This window comes from Apostichopus japonicus, chromosome 4, assembly GCF_037975245.1.
Source record: "Apostichopus japonicus isolate 1M-3 chromosome 4, ASM3797524v1, whole genome shotgun sequence".
Classification (NCBI taxonomy): domain Eukaryota; kingdom Metazoa; phylum Echinodermata; class Holothuroidea; order Aspidochirotida; family Stichopodidae; genus Apostichopus; species Apostichopus japonicus.
Genome location: NC_092564.1, coordinates 25,305,506 through 25,323,503, shown reverse-complemented (window position 1 = coordinate 25,323,503; position 17,998 = coordinate 25,305,506). Strand labels below are relative to the sequence as shown.

Below are 17,998 nucleotides of genomic sequence, written 5' to 3'. Positions count from 1 at the left end.
TGGGGGGCGGAAGTATCATTCCGCCCCCCCCACTCCGCAAGTCAAAAAACCCCTTTTTCATTTCCAAATGAGAAAAAAAAATCTCATTTGGAGCACCAAATTGCATTTAAGGCCAGGTGAAAATGCAAAATTCTTTACAAAATGGAGTGGGAGTTGAAGTGTGCTATATTGCACCAAATTGCATCTGAGGCCACCTGGAAATGCAAAAAAAATCCAAAGGGGAGGGGGACACCCCCTCCCCTTAGACCCCTCCCCCAGGCCGGCCATCAGTCTTCAGCCCCCCCCCCACTCAAAAGTACCTTCCTACGCCACTGATTTATTTTCATATTTTACGGTAGTATGGAACAGTATGTTTTATGTTCTGTAGTAAAATGAGCATCAATTTCGTGTTCTGTCTGACAAGAAAGGGGGTGGGGTGGTGGGGGTGGGGGAGGCTTCTATTTACTAACGACAGTAGACAGTGGTTAGTACCAACAATATTAAAACATGCTTAAACATTTAAGCCATTCTAGCATGCATACGATCATTTAGTTTGAAACGGGGCACTTTTGAGATTTATCTCAAAAGTTACCATGTTACACCACCACTCCCGCGGTGCCCCCAGCTCCGGCGACCATGGTTAAGAAGTTTAATTATATATGGGCCTAGCATTTACCTTCGATTTCCACAACTAGTTTTTTCTTTATGTAGCTTGGCTTAGCGACGTTAAATTTCGCTTTCCTTCCAACAATGGCAGTGACGAGTCCACTTCCTGTCGCAAGACACTCCTGGATGTCCAGTATCTTTGATTCTGTGTCGTAACCTCGAGGTTTATGGCTCATTTTCTCCGTCACACTGATGGACGGCTTGGGAATCATACTAGCATACCGGATCATTGCTATGTAAGGAAACATCACATCCTCACGTGTGTAGAGAGGATGCGCCATCAACATTGGTTCGCATGGCTGGATAAGTAAATGAAACGAAAAATAATAAAGTTAACGAAAAATAAATATATAAATAAATAAAATTAAAACCATTACTTATTCGACAAGACAGATGAGGATTCGTTTTCATTGGTGATTTTTCACTAGAATCACCATTGCACTGAACACATGAGGGAGAACCGTTTTTGCAGTGTTATGTTACTAACAAGCCCGTAGCCTGGCAGCTTCACGGGTGGACCTATGCCCCATTTGCTATATATATGTATGCGTCCGCATATAAAGCGGGAGGCTCGGGTTCGAATCCCGGTGGAGGTTTTTTTACTGTTCTGGATTTTCAACTCATTACGGTTTCATCTATCTAAATCTGTCTGTCTGTCTGTCACATTAAACAAAACAGTTCTAGTCCTGTACAACGAGTACTCATTATCCCGAGATAAAGACCAGCGAGAAACGTCCATCCCTCACATAGGATTCAGCATCAACGACCCTTCAGGTCCTTCTTTCTCCTTTCCAAATTCCTGCCTTTTTATAAAGGTTCACGCCCCTACCTTACTCAGACGAGGGACATTAAAGAGCTATGGCCGAGTGGATAAAGGCTGTGATATTAAAAGCAATGAAACCAATAATCTGGGAGGTCTAGGGGTTCGACCCCTGGTTGACTAAAGTAGACTTTTAGTGGGGTTTTGTTACCCAGAAGAAACCCACGGTTACTCAACTGAATTGGTCTTCTAAGTCGTAGAAAATCCGAAATGAGCTACAACTGTAATTGGATTGCCACCCGACGTGAAGTGTTAGTTAAAAGCACTTCGACTTTTCCCACATGTACACACGCGGCAGATTAGCGTCGTTAAATGCTGTCTTCAAAGCCGACTAAGTATTTGATCACCCCTCCGCCCCCTCCCCCAACCATTGAAAACCGTAATACATCTTTGTATTTGCAGTGTAATTTCTTCCATGGTTTGCACAACATGTTGCTATTCGATAACAGATTACGCATTTATCCCTCTGACTCGTTAGGTATAGCCATACTTGCTATAGCGTAAACATCACGGTGCCCCACGCATTACCGGTATATCACAAGGCATGACGCAGTGGGATTACTATCACGCATTATCTTTATGCCTCTCGCCCGCAGACGGATTTACTCGCTTTTAGCGTTCCACGCGACGACCACATGCATGTAATGATACTTCAGAATTATTAAATTTTCTCACCCTCGAATGTTCAAATTCAATCTGTTCTATGTTATACATAAAAAACAGGGAACAAGTTATATATAACAGAATCTAACTCTTATGTCGGTTTATGCTTATGTTTATATACATTTTATTCCGAGCGTTCTTTTGTAATGTATCAGTTTATAACAGAAACAAATTTAGCACAAAAACAAGCAACAGTATATGATAACCGTTTGGCAAATCATTCCACGCTTACTTGTTCTTAGTGAACACGATAGCACATCATTGCCAGGCGCGTAGCCAAGGGGGGGGGGGGGTGGAAGGGGGCAGCCGCCCCCCCCCCCCCTTGAGCATATTTAAAAAAAAATTAAAATGTTTTAATGTTTTTATGATATCGCTAGTATTTTCAAAAGAGAAAATGCTAAGATGCAACTTACAAGGCCTGGGATGTGCCATTTCCAGCGATCTGGGAGGCATTTTCAGGCAAAATTTTCTTGTACGCTTTGCGCCAACCATGGTGGCGCTACGCTTAGATAGTTTGCAATGCCGAAGCTACAGTTTCGCCCCTCCCTTGGCTACGCGCCTGATCATTGCATCCAACAATTTTAACAGAGATGCATAGAATATCGAATTATTGTTACTGGATTCGCTAGAACATTAACAAAAAATATCACGTGAGTTAATGAAACATCTTAAAAATAGGACGAACGGTGCAAGGCAACAACCGCGCAAACTTCTGCTTTTAATTTACCGAGTGTTATATTTTTACCTCGGCGATACGGAAGCTCCTGCGTATCAGTTTCATCCCCAATCGACAATTGTTGACGGCTTGATCAGGTAGAAGCAAGTCGTATCTCGGACAAGTACCCGGATCGGTGGCCTCAGCTAGGGCACATAGTGGCACCCCACTGCACCAAGAGGTGGTGAAGTCCCTCACGTCTTGATCTGGTATCGACTTCTGTACCCATGAGAGCAAAAAGGTTTTCTTCGACTCCTCTGGTTGTAATGATATATAGTAAACAAACTCAATCAACGAACAGGAATGTCTTTACTTTTCAACGGAAGCTCTAAAAAACCGTTGTCAATCTTTATCAAAATTAAAATCCGACTCACCTTGATTAGATTACACATCATCGAAGTTCATTGAACTAATATCCAAACACCACCCCCCCCCCCTATAAAATGGAAAGAAATTGTAACTATTTTTTTATTTTTTATATTACGTCATTTAGAAATCATGAGAACAAACGAACCTCGCACCTCTCATATATAGCTTGTGATGTGGGCATGCCTACTTTGATAAATACACGTTTAAGGTTTATTTACACTTTAATATACTGCGAGATATGGAAGTATATATTGATCACACGTTCACGACAAATGAGAGGTTATATTCTGTGTTTGCTGTGTTATAAATCTGTCACTTAATACGACAGTCCGCAAACTATGTGACGCAGCCCAAAAGTGGGTTGCGGAAAATTTTCTCAAGAGATTCGTGATTTTTCCAGAGGTCGAAAGATTTATCTACAGGTTTCGGAGAGTGCCGACGGATATCAATTCAGTTTCCTTTCTTAACATCAGTTAATAGTATAAACTAGACCATGATCATGTAATCTGAGGGATGGGGTGGGCGAGGAGGGGTGGGGGGGGGGTATGGTGGGTCGTAGCTCAATCATGATGGAATATGCTGGGTCGTTGGCTAGAAAGTTTGCGAACCGCTGAGTTTGCATGTACTGTATATGCACGTCATCGATTCTGCGCATTAGAGAACGGGATACCATAACGAACAAGAAAGACTTTCGATCAATATAACTTGCTTGGGGATTATACGACTTTAACCTTTTTACAAAAACGAGGCAAGTTAACACTGCCGACCGACAAACGTCAGTCCATGCGCTGAATCTTCTGTGAATAATATATATACAGAGACCTTTAACTATGTTCCACAAACACAGATAAATTGTGTTAATTACATTGCTTGAACTTTAAATACGTGTGTTAAAACTTATCTATGGTGATTGCACTCGAGGGAATAACATATTGAAGGAAACCTAAAAAAAAACGTCACCTAATGGTGTGTATTTGTGTTTTTTTGTTGTTGTATGTTTGTCTTTTTCGCCTTCCTTCGGGAATATCTGAAAGGGTTTTCCACTTGATTGCATTAAGATGTGCTTTTAGATAAAGCTAAGAGTTTACCCTAAGTCTTCCTCGGACAAAAAACATAGCCTTAAGTTTGTATCTCAAACCTCCAAATGAGTTAATTACGTTCAGAAATATCAAACTAATGGCACAACAGCTGATCAGTTTGATGTATGCTACAATCACGTATAAGAATTCATGGTTAATATGCCAATTTTTAAACCATATCAGTTTAATTTCGACAGATCAGATATAACCTTCCACCCTTTTTTCATGGAGGAAATTGTCATGTTATACTGCATTCCTTGAGATATGAGTGAGCGAGACATTTGTTTTTGTGTGGGGGGTGGGGGTCAAATTCCTACCTAAACGTCAATGTGGGCTTACATACATGTCTAAGTCGACATTGGTACCGTGTTTAGATGTATATGGATGCTTACTGGATGTCGTTTTAAGCAGTTTTGTCCTCCAAGAAAGCATCTTTTATTTCTAAAAGGTTGTTGATCCGTCGTCGAACGGATATACCTTGAAGAACAGATTGGTCGCCTCTTTGTTGAAGCTTTGCAGAGAAAAATCTCTCGTGGATTTCAGTTTCTTTAAATGTATCTTTAAAGAAGTTAGGGCGTACGGACTTGATGTGTTCGCAATCTATAACCACGGGTAATTAAGATTTGAGTGAATTACAATAAACGTTGTGCCATTGACGGACACCCGTGTAATACAAAACTATCAAGTGCCTTGATGTTGCCTACTTACCACTCTTGAAAATATTAATGAGCCTCTCACTCAAGCTAGCTCTGTAAACAACCGTTTCCGACAGGCCAAAGCGCAACTCGCCATTCTGAAGCGGTGCAGTGTTTGATATTCTCCGTACGGCGCGTAAGAGGTAGGAGATGAAGTTCAAATATCTTAGGAGACAGATGACAGAGAAAAACAAATAGATGAGTCCAGAGATCTGCCTCCAAATCCAACTAAAGGTACATCGAACTGTAAGAAGATGGAGAAAAAAGGAAGAAGATTTGTTAATGTAACGCACTATAGCAGTTCATCAAAATTCTATTTGAAATTGTTTAGAAAACAAAGTTGTTGTAGAAATGACATGTTGTTTGGTATAGAATTCATTTTGTTAGCCCTGACGTACATAACTGCATAAGCAACATCGGCTGATTTAATTTAATCTCAGTTTATCTTATTGTGAAACAATTGAAACAATAAGTCAACTTGTTTGTGCTTGAATTCACAAGTTAACAATACTTTTCAATGTAATTAATTAAACTGCCTGCATAAAGTCTTGAAAACAATATGTAAACATTTTAGTGTAGTTCTTTGTACATTAAGTGAAACCTTGAATTTCACTCTAAATTAAGTACATGGGCTGGTGTTAACCATTTTCAGAAAATTTACCGAAAAACAACATATTTTGTGTTTTTTTTGTGATTTTCTGACGTCATCAATCACGTACTGAATATCCATGCCCTACCAAATTTGGAATTGCTCAATTGAGCTTATATATTGCAAACTTCGTTAATTACCGTTTATCCGATAGCGGTGTAGAAAATTGTATACGTTGTCAATCAAATACGCATGCTGACCTGACAATTAACATGAACACTGGATAATTTATTCTAACAAACTATAAATAAATTTTATAATATAGACAAAGGTTTTACAGGTGTTTCTAAATCCGTACGTAAACAACTCGAAAGCTTGAAAGTTATTAGAGTTTGTAAATCATATGGGAGGGTCAAAAACATCGGATAAGCGTACTTTTAGAAATGTTTACATTGGGTGAATTCAGTAAATGCTATTTCTTTATGTGGGGAGGGGTGGGGGGGCTACAATGCATGTATAATCATATTTTGGAAAATTAAGCCGGTAACATTTTTTGTATATAGGATATGTGTATGAAGTGTTGAAAAGGAGGAGGGCGTACACCCTTACTCTGTTGGATAAAAGATCATAACACAGCTCAAATTATTACACAAATAGCTAAGAATACAACGGATATTACCTATGAAATTACAGACAGAATTGATTGTAACATCAAAACAAATGGAGAAAAATGATTGTGTGAAAAACGATTTAAACGACTTTAGAGAGAAACTTTGGAAGAAAGACAGCTTAGTAAATTTACTGCCAAACATAGAAAAGAATAATAAAAAAATAAAAGAAATACAGCATAAATGACAGCACGTTCTGTTATAAGCTGCCTGCATATCATCTGCACACAAAAACGAACGAAAAATGTCATTTGCAGCTCATCGGCTGTGATGACTTCGACCGTTCTACCGTTACTAAAATCTACCAACTACAATATTTATTGTTGTATAAAAAGGCGCAATATATATATATATATATATATATATATATATATATATATATATATATATATATATATATATGTATATATATATATATATATATATATATGTGTATATATTTTGAGTATACACATCACTCCGGTTCAGGTTGGTAGCACCTGCACAGGTAGCACCGCGACTATAATGCTCGTCAAACTATTAAATTTCGCCTGGTTAATTCAACGTTTTACACCACGATTTCATGGACTATATTTTTTATTAGTTTATTCAATGCATCAGCGATGCAGTCGTTTTCAAATTTTATCGAGAAAGTTTATTTTACGCTTGTGATATTTTTAACATTTGTTTACGTTTCGTTGGATTGGCCTATCACTATGCCTAATGTTAAGCCTAACCTACACAGTTACAGTAGGCAGGAGCTCATCGATCTCCGTACAATACCGCGGTCTATACCGTTGAGCCATGAGATTATCGACCGAATAATTACAAATGGGATTACTGCTACAAATCGCTTTAAAAATCGCCGGACAAAGAGAGGAACCAAGGGGGTGAAAAGGCGGCGGATACCGGTAATTATTACTTCACCTAATTATGAGCTTTCCTGTGGACCTGGATCAAACACTGACAATCTGAATGCTATTGATTGTACAAAAGCCCCTAAACCCATCCAAACTGTTGTGGGAAACCGTGACCATACTAGGTCATATCAACAACAACAAAACCGCGGTATCGAAAATCAAAATCTATTGACAGTAAAGCGAATTTCCTCTTTTCACCGCAATCGCAAACTCTCCTTCAGCCTATGGAATGCCCGCTCCATCAACAACAAAATTGCGGCCTTGTGTAGTAGCATTGTTGAGAATGATACAGACATTTTCGCTGTAACAGAAACCTGGATTGGGGAACACCGACAATGTGCTGTGAGCGAATTTAAAGCGTCATTGAGCGGTTATAATGTTTATCAACGGCCCCGCGCAAACCGTAAAGGAGGTGGAGTAGCGCTCATTATTCGCTCCGATTATAAGGTGAAGAAGATGAACTCTGGATTGTTCAAATCCTTCGAACATGTTGATCTGACTGTCACAGTTAATGACGTCACCACACGCATCGTACTTATCTACCGGCCCCCACCGTCAAGAACCAATGGTTGCAAAACTGCAGACTTTCTGGTTGAATTTGCATCATTTTTGGAGGTTTTAGTAATTGCACCAGGTCGCCTCATTATTCTTGGAGATTTCAACATCCATGTCGACAACGCTACAAATGGTGACGCCTTGAAATTCCATGATTTACTCTGTAGTATGAATCTTGTACAACTTGTTCGTGGATCGACCCATGCTAGCGGTCATACTTTGGACCAATCTGCACCATCAGTGATGTCACCAATGACAACAGTCTACCTTCTGATCATAGCTTGATAAAATTCATCACGGACATTTCACGACCCCACGCGACAAAAACTACACGTGTTATACGGAACATTCGATCTATCCGAAGTGACCAGCTGGTAGAGGCGATTAAAAAATACAAGCCTGTTGACAGTGATGATGAGTACGGCATTTCAGTTGACACGTTATCAGTCAACTTCGGTAAGAAACTGTCTGACGTTATGGATATGCTTGCTCCTGCGAAAAAGAAGGTAATTGTGAACAAAGCTCGAGCTCCGTGGTACACAGATGAACTCCGACTTCTGAGGAATAATGTTCGCCGTTTAGAACGAGCTTGGCTCAGCTCACCGCTGGAGATTAACAAGCAAATATTCCATGGTGCCCGAACATCTTACCATGACGAATGCGAGAGAGCTAAAACTCAGTACCACCGTTCTCGCATACAGTCCGCCAACACCAGGAAGCTGTTTGCCGTGGTTGATGAGATCACAGGAGACAAGAAGTCAACTGGTGCCATCCTACCTAAGCACAACGATCCCCAGCAAATGGCGCAAGATTTCTCTGACTTTTTCTGTGGGAAGATCAGGAAATTACGCGATACATTCCATGATGTTACAAAGCCAAGTTTACCACCGTGCCCACCTAGTCATAGCTTTTCGAACTTCAAGCCAATTACCCGTGACGACGCGACCAAACGTATTTCAGCTATGAACTCGAAATCTTCAGCGCTCGATCCGATGCCAACTCAGCTCGTTAAACTTTGCCTACCAGAACTAGTGGATGATCTCGTTAACATTGCCAACACTTCCTTCGAAGCAGGGACTGTTCCGCGACGTCATAAACGCGCTCTTGTCAGACCATTATTGAAAAAGCCCGGACTGGATCCTGATGTTTTATCAAATTATCGTCCCGTTTCCAACCTTTTATTTGAACATAAATTTTTAGAGAACATGTGTTTTAATCAAATTGATGAATATTTTAACCAATTCTCTCTTTATTCGAAATTTCAATCTGCATACCGAAGAAACCATAGCACAGAAACCGCGTTGCTTCGTGTAAGAAATGACATTCTAGTTTCAATGGACAATCATAAAGAGTGTATTTTAGTCCTACTCGATCTTACCGCCGCATTCGATACAATTGACCACGATATTTTACTGCAGCGTTTGGAGCATCGGTTTAGCATAAATGGTATTGCGTTAAAGTGGTTCGATTCATATCTTCGAGGACGTACTCAACGTGTCTGTATTGACAATTGTTATTCGGACGATGAACCATTATTTTGCGGTGTACCACAGGGAAGCGGTCTTGGGCCGATTCTTTTTACCTTGTATACATCCCCACTCGAAGACATTATTTTAGCCAATGATATTGACTTTATGCTTTTTGCCGATGATACACAACTGTATTTTTCGTGTAAACATCTATTTGACTGGAAATTCATACCTGAAAAATGCATAGATGATATTCGTGAGTGGATGGCATCAAATCGACTTGTACTCAATGATAGCAAAACAGAAGTAATTCATTTTCACAGTAAGTTCCGAAAAGTTCAAGCAGACATATCTAGTTTCAGAGTTGGTGTTACTCATATTAAACCCATTTCCGTTGTCAGAAATTTAGGAGTGCAATTTGATGAATTCAGTTCTATGTCAAGTCATGTTTCAAAAATTTGTCAGTCAGCATCATACTCATTGTATCGTATTGGGAAAATTCGTAAGCTCTTAGATCGCACAAGCACAGAAAGATTAATTCATGCATTTGTTACATCGCACCTTGATTATTGTAATAGTTTATTATATGGAATTGAGCAACAGCAACTGGCACGTCTTCAATTGATTCAAAACTCGGCAGCACGCATGGTTACACGGAGCAGGAGGCACGAACACATCACACCCATATTGATTGACCTTCATTGGTTACCTGTCTCCGCAAGGATCGAATTTAAGTCTCTAGTCATAACTTACAATATTATAAATGGCACTGCCCCTCACTATCTTGGCTCTCTGATCAGTCGTCAGGCTCTTCCAGAGCCCATGCAGATTGCAAATCGCACACGACAGAGGAACAGACATTCTATGGAGATACGACTAGAGCCTGGCAGATTCGCCCAAAAAAGCTTTGGCGCACGATCCTTTGCCTATTTTGCACCTGATCTATGGAATGCACTCCCCAATGACATCAGGGCAGCTCCATCATTCAATGTTTTTAAGGCACACCTTAAAACTCACCTTTTTCGAAAGTATTATTCTTTTTAAACCTCCAGTCATATTGATTGTGTTACCATCTTGCCATGTTTTGATTGTTTTATATTGAAATTCATTTTCTATTTTTGTTTTGATAGTCTTATTGTTGCTATTTCTTCGGCTGTAATAGTTTAGTATTTTAGTTTTATTGTATGCTGTCATATTTTATTGCTTTTGTCTTTAATTTCTGAATTTTATTGTTTTTTATTAATTATTGTTAGTTATTTATTTCTGTAATTCTTAGGATGCAATATTTTTAGATTGTATTATTTTTAAGCTGTAATACTTTTTAAGTTGTATTTTTTATGCGTTTCTGTGAAGTTGCTTTGAGATCATTCTTTTGATGTAAAGCGCTATATAAGAATAAATTATTATTATTATTATTATATATATATATATATGTGTGTATATATATATATATATATATATATATATATATATATATATATATATATATATATATATATATATATATATATATAATAAATCACCTTTAATCGACCGGATCTAGATCCATGCAAACCTCGTCAAAACTGTCCGAGAATGCCTTGTTTCATTTTTGTTTGAATATACTGATGGGATATAAGCAGCGTATCAACAATTTCATCAGCTATACGAACTGGACACAAAATCATAAATTACAGACGACTCTTATTGCTACTACAGTAAAAAAAAGACTTGCGTCTATTTGCTAACAAACATGCGTTTTTCCTTTCTGGTTGTCGGTATCGAACACGGCCTTATGTTTTTAATTATTTTTACCCTACAGCAGTTCCTACAATGCCTGTAGGGATTAATAGAGCTCCGACTTATGAATACAGTCTGTATCTCTGAGTGGTTGACGGGCATACATTTGTCTCTGCTTATATCATATATTTTCGTCACAAAACATTTTAAAGAGGGTTCGTGATTAATTTCTCGTGATTTAAAATGATCAAAATGTTGTTTGTCTTGTTCTCAGAGCAGACTGGACAAGCTTATTGAAAGCGAACCGATGAAGCTGATATAATTCAATGGCCAGGTAGGCAAGCAGCCGGAAAATACGTCTTTATAAATTAAATTTCTTTTTTTTTACTCGCTTTTTTGTCGCAGTTCCTGACTGGGTGTTCTCGATGGCTGTTATAAACCACGGCAATGAAAAAAGAAAATGAGCAATCTAAAGAATGGAATAAACAATGTCTTAATTTTATAGGTGAAATGAGTGTCTGTTTCTTGCACAACAACGCTTGTTAAACGGAGGAAGGGGCGGGGATGGGTGGGGGAGGGGAGGGGTGGCTGTTAGCTGCAGTTTGGGAAGCGTATTTTGCTTGAACCTATAATGATCTTTGCCTACAATCATTCGACTGCCATGGTCGAAGTGAAGGCGGTCGCATGCAATGAAATGAAACATATAGGATTTACTGAGAGGTCATGTGCTCGACCCCTGAACGGTTATGAGTTATTGATTTCGATGATAATCGTAACCTTTGTAGTCATGCAGGTGGATTAGTAAGTGTGTGTGTGTGTGTGACGCATGGCTCGTAAACACGATATCTCAGAAAGGAAGCTTGGACCAATCTCATATTTGGCGTGTATAGGAGTACCACATTAAGTAGAAGATCCGTATTGTTTTTGGTGAGGTCAAAGGTCATTTGGGGTCACTAGGGGTCAAATTGTGCAAACCTTGTAAACACGATATCTCAAGAAGGGAAGCTTCGACCAATTTCATATTTAGCATGTAGTTGGGGTCAAATTGTGGAAACTTTGTTTGATAATCTACCGTATCTCCCACCGACCAGCCTATTAGATAACATGAGCGTTTCGCCTCATAAAAATAGGAGAGGCTGTTGGCAATTAGAAATTAGCTTAAGGGCATCCGTAGATAAGAATCAGAAGTCTATACCAAATCTCCTTTGTCTGTAACTTTTGGAGTTTCCAATGCACGTCGCTGCATACACAAAGGTGTGTAATAAACGTTGTATTGTTTGTATATACATTACTATTGGAATGGACGATATCATTGCGAATCATCGGTTTTATATCTTTGCTTCCGTTGTTGAAGTTAACCGTCGTATTTCGAAATTGTTTAGATTCACTGCCAAATAAAAACTTCGGGTTTGGCTATAGTAACGTTGGGGAAATGACCAGGCGCCGTTTACGAAAACTAACTGTCGGTTAGTTAGATGTTTTAAAGGCAAAGCAGACGCACAACCTTGGGGACCAGGGGCAAAAATCACCCGGCGCCTGCTTAATGTACGGTTTGTAGGTGTACCACATTGAGTAGAATAGGCCTGTTGTCCCTCAATCAATATGCTGAATACAAGAAAATTTCCATCTCTATCATCAGCTGCCAATGTGAATATTGTTTGTCATATCTTAATGCTTTTTGCTGTACTAATTAAATTGAAGTAATTTTGTTCATCCTGGCTATACCCTACAGCCTAATGTGTCACATTCTTATAAGATTATTCATGTAGCATCATCGATACCGCACTGCAGTTTTGCTGTCTTGTTCTTAAAGTGATACAGTGTAAGCATTCAAGCCATTCTACTTTGTACACATACATGCACACCACGTGATTTCTTAACGTCGTAAACAACGACTGTAGGCTGCAATCTACTATATCGTTTCTAGAAGTCTTGACATAAGGGGGGGGGGGGGGGGCTGCGCCACTTTCGCTTTCCGAAGCTAAATTAAAAGTGACCTTAAAATGTCAATCTTTGTCTTTCTTTTTTATGTTGTTTACGATCACTGCAGAGCATTTTACTAATAAGTAACGTTCTTCATTCATTAATCGATTGATCTATTCGAACGACCTAATTCTACCGTCCATTGTAGCGCAAAATACATTGGGAGTTTGCAATAATTACTTTACCAAATGCGGTGTCTTAGAGCAAGTTAGATGATCTTTTATGTAACTATTGGATCGTGTCTATCATGCACATTATATAGAATATTGTCAAAACTACATCGAAGGCCAATTAATCTTAAATGACACGCGCTACATACATACATTTTAAACGCATACCGTCGGGGAGTTGATGTTGTATATACTTTATACTTCCTTGCACATGTTAAAGTTGTATAGCGAATAACCATCTCGAATGCAATAATATAACGTTAGCGCGAAATATAATATGCATGTTAATTTTTATTTCAGTTTATGTAAAAAAGAAGGATATTTAAAAAACAAAACAATGAAGAACCCTCGTTTAATTTTAGTATCATCATTAGAGATCTTGAGCATTTTTACTCTTTAAGTTTATAATTTCCCCCCATATTAGTAGAGAATGTTCACACTACATTAAAGCTCATCAGATGTTGGTCCCAAATTTAAGCATAACTCTAAAAATTACTAGTTACTAGTTTTTCAAAAGGATTCTTCTGGAGGTCCGGGTCCTCATAATTATTCATGGAAAATTCAATATCTCCAGCCGCAGTTGTGACAATTTAAATATGCTAATATACAACTCGATACTCTCCTCCCATATCATGCTTCAAAGCACTCGTACTGACAGTATAAATAGTTCCTACCCTATTTCTCATAGAAATAGGATATTCAAGCTGTTCATACTGTCAATGTTAGTGCATTGAAGCACTCAGGACATGCAAGTGCAGTATGGCAAAATTTGTCCCAACTGCAGGGTGATATCTCAGTGCGGGTAAGTACACTACTAGAGAGCGAGTAAAATGCCTGTTGAAAATGGATGTGACCATTATAAGACTTTGCAGCATATTTTAGACACAATACAAATGACCTTTAAGAAAATGCCCCTTAAGACAGAAATTTACACCTTAGATTTGTCAGTAATCATTTAAGTGAAATCTTGCCATTTTAATTGTATAACTCTGTAATATAGTAATACGGTCATTGCACCCCATAGGGAATCATTAATTGTTCTGGCATTGACTATATTTCTATGGAGCTAATTGTTTATGACTAGTATTAACGGCTTTTAATTAATCCTAGGTGAATTTTATCGAGAAAGATGCTATTTACAAGCTACCTGATTTTATGTGTGTGTTTTTTTACTCCATCGAGAAGAGACAATATGGCAAAATTCTGTTCAGATATTATTATGCAGATCACTATTTATATAAACTTAAAGAATACTTCACATTACTTTACATCTGTTGTCATTGTTGTTATTGAGTCATTTAAAAGATGCCTGTACATGCTTTTAAAGTTTTGGTGACAACTTGTAGAAAAAAAATAAAAATTCAAGAGAATATTTAGCATAAAGTGGAAAAGAATCATCTTCTGATAGATTCTTAGTAGTTTCACCCAGTTATTAAGTAATAATTCAGCAAACACTAGAACAACAGTCAAAATATGTTGCGATGGTAACTTGGATTTTGGTGAAGCAAATAACACATCTCACTCATGAATAAAAAACCACTTACCATAATATTACTTTTTTTCTCAAACCATTTGTTAAAAGCTCTATTTTCTTTTAATTCCACGTTTACGATTTCTGACCTATTACTGCAATTTCATGCGATTTTAGTTAAAATCGATAACTTTGCCGACGAACTCGAACCATTGACGATTTTGTAACAAACAAACACACACACATATACAGACCTATATCCACACATACACAAACACGTACACACAAGCGTATGGATATTTTGCGTGGGTGTTAGCAATTGTTTGGCGATCATTAAGAACAACGTACAATATTCTGCAAAATCTTGTCTTACTATGCCATTAAAGTTCAAAATGCAAAACAATAAAAAAAACAAAAAAAATTTACTTATCGCTAAAATATGAGACACAAAAACTATAAGTGACATTATGATGACATGCACGTACACCACAAATTGACGTAAAGCAACCAAACGAAGCAGTTTTCCCATCATGCATCTGTTTGGAAGATATATTTTATTAACGGTTTTCCTGAAGGTACGGTATCGCGATTACGGTATAGCGATTAAGCATACCATAGTAACTGTAAATCGCTCAAATTCTGAAATATGCGTATAGGCCAATAACCAATATAGTACCCTGCATGGCGTGTTTGTTTGATCATCATTTCTGATATACTTTAAGATATCAGACATATTCATTTCTGAAAAGCCATCTTTCTTTTCATAATTTTAAAATTATTATAGAGAAAACGCCGAACGTTTTGTGTACATTACATTCTACTTACTATAAGTCACGAAATTTTGAAAAAAAAAACAACAACATATGAAAGTGAGGTTATGAACTCGTCCTTCTGCAGGCTACACAAAGCCTGCTCTAAATTACCTTTCTTTTATATATATCAAGTTCTAAATTCCTCGAAATCGGTAAAACGCACTCATGCAATGTATATTTCTGATTATATTCTTCATCTTCTGAAGATGAACACAACTAACAGACTAACTCAGCGGCCTGGCTTATTGTATAACTAGCTCTCAATCTTTCTCGCTCTCCCCTCTCTACTATAGTTTTTCCGAAAGAATATACCATACACTTGTCTTGCCTTGTATATTTTCTCTTCTCTCTATAGGCCCCTTTATTAACCATTGAAGTATATCCCCCTGTGGGGTTCATCAGGAAGTCCAAGGTATCCTTGATATTTGATGAAATTTTAAAGCACCTCACAAAAATGCGTCAGTTTCTTATATACTCTCCATCCTTTACTGCAGATGAATAACAGAAAAGATAATGTTGACTCTTTGCAAGAGCATGCACAGGTCGGGAAAATATTTGTCTAGAAAAAAAAAATGTGTCTTTAAAATGTCAAAAAGCTCTTATAAGTTGTTCAGGTATTGGAATGAATTAATTTTGACGTGCATAATCTCCAGAGGATATCATCTTGTGGGATTTCTGGCTTATTTCTGAAGATAATAAAACTAGATTTAGACAGTTGTAATCTGATGTTACCCAGGCCGGAACAAAAATGCAAGATATAGTATATTAGTTAAGATTACAGTTCTTAGAAGGGATTAAATCCAAGTTTGACAATTTTTGGTTTATATATATATATTATTGTGGTAATACCCTCTAGAATATTTATGTTATGTTTTTGTTACAGTGTTATTATGATCGTAATGTTTCTCCAAGCTTATTTAGTTCGACATTTTGGCAACAGAGAATTAGGTACAAGGAAAAAAAGTTGATTTGAATGCCGATCGAAGAATTGAAACTTGCAGTTACGAAAATTTGTATAATACAAACTCGGGGAAATTATTATATATTATTTAAAAATAAAAATAAATGTATATTGGGATTACATTTATTCCATATTTCCTGCATCATCGGTACGTCCTTTGAAAATTGTGTCACATAAAAAATTGGCACCTTTGGCACATTTCTCATTATAATTTCAACATTCCATGTTCCTACAAATAAACTATTTTTGTTTACCATAGAGACGGAATGTTTTGATAATAACACGCAATTTGTGTCTAAATGTCGAAATGTGCGGTACTATATCATTACATTGTATATATAGCTATATAGAGGTATACCCCAGCTGGTATATAGGATTAATGGACCAATTACAACTGTGTTATGGTATACAAATTGTCTGATGAAAATACATTATAGAAATATTGGTTTATATCCCGCAAAATAATTATATTTTCAGAGAAAAAATATGATATTCGTATATAATAGAAGTCACACGTGGCATACAAATTTCAGCTAAACAGTTATGGACTAATAAAGTTATATAGTAAAATTTTACAGAAAGTGAAAACGGATGAAAGTTTTACGAATTTTATGACTCGGTTAACAATGACGGTTTATCGATTTGGGTCAAGTTATATCACGCTATAGCTTGTTTTTATCTATATAGATTGGTTACATCATGTGTCGTGCAAATGCACGAGTACGAATATATATCCCGACAATATAGATATTTATGACATCCGGAAGGTCTGTGCCTTTAAAAAAGAAAGGAAAAAACACCGAAAGCTTTGACTTTCAGCATACATAACAGATGTGGCTCATTTACATATAAGATTCTGGGCTTATATTATTATTGTCGGCAAAATGATTAGGTTAGGTATATGAACAGCTGCATGGTTGAAACATTTTGGACATAGAAAATATTCTTGAACAATACCTCCGTTATACTAAAGAGGATAACGAAAGAAATAAAGATGATAACTTTTGCGACTTGAGGGTGGGGTAGGACGGAAGGAGTGGATCAGAACAGCCCATACTCATAGTATATTAACTACTGCTCATGTTCCACAAGCGTGCATCAGTAAATACTGCGCTGTGTACGTAAAACGGTAATATGTGTTACAGGTGGCACAGTAATTACTGCAAGTATTTTCTTACTGCAAATTTAAAAATTTAAAAAAAAAATTACAAAATGTAAACCTTTTTTTTTTTTTTTAATTACTGCAAATTTTCACCTGTCGGACTCAGCTAACAGCTTTCCAGTAAGTACTGTGCCAACTGTAACACATGTTACGGTGTTGCGAACACAGCGCAGTAGTTATACTGATGCACGGTTGTGGAACATGAACAGTAGTTACTGTACTAAATAGCTATGAGTGTCGGGTGATCAGAAGAGGTTGAATTTATGGAAATGAATATAAGACACTTTGAACACACCCTATATCTTCTGGAAGCGCGAAAGACGTCAATAAATAAATTATTACTACAAATTATTATTAAGACCGTGTAATCCAAAATTTAGGGAGTTCTTTAGAAATCCATTTCTTCAACGCTTACTTTTTTTTCACGACGGTATGCCATCAGCCTAAAATGCCAACTATTAGCTTGATCACATTTATATCAATACCTGAACTAAACAAATGATTTTATCTGATAAAACTTATAAGAGGCCTCGCAGACAATGTCACCCTTTGGT

General features: G+C 37.4%; 1 protein-coding gene across 3 annotated transcripts in view; it reads right to left on the bottom strand.

The window, feature by feature from the left end:
* The window catches only part of LOC139966916 (uncharacterized), a 151,081-nt gene that overhangs the window by 5,454 nt on the left and 127,629 nt on the right, over window positions 1-17,998 (bottom strand). For all 3 annotated transcript variants that reach the window (XM_071970398.1, XM_071970396.1, XM_071970397.1), the window contains 3 exons: window positions 5,000-5,230; window positions 2,874-3,100; window positions 656-944 (listed from right to left, as the gene is read on the bottom strand). In XM_071970398.1, coding sequence (XP_071826499.1) covers window positions 656-944; window positions 2,874-3,100; window positions 5,000-5,230 — 747 coding nt within the window. The remainder of the gene's footprint in view (window positions 1-655; window positions 945-2,873; window positions 3,101-4,999; window positions 5,231-17,998) is intronic.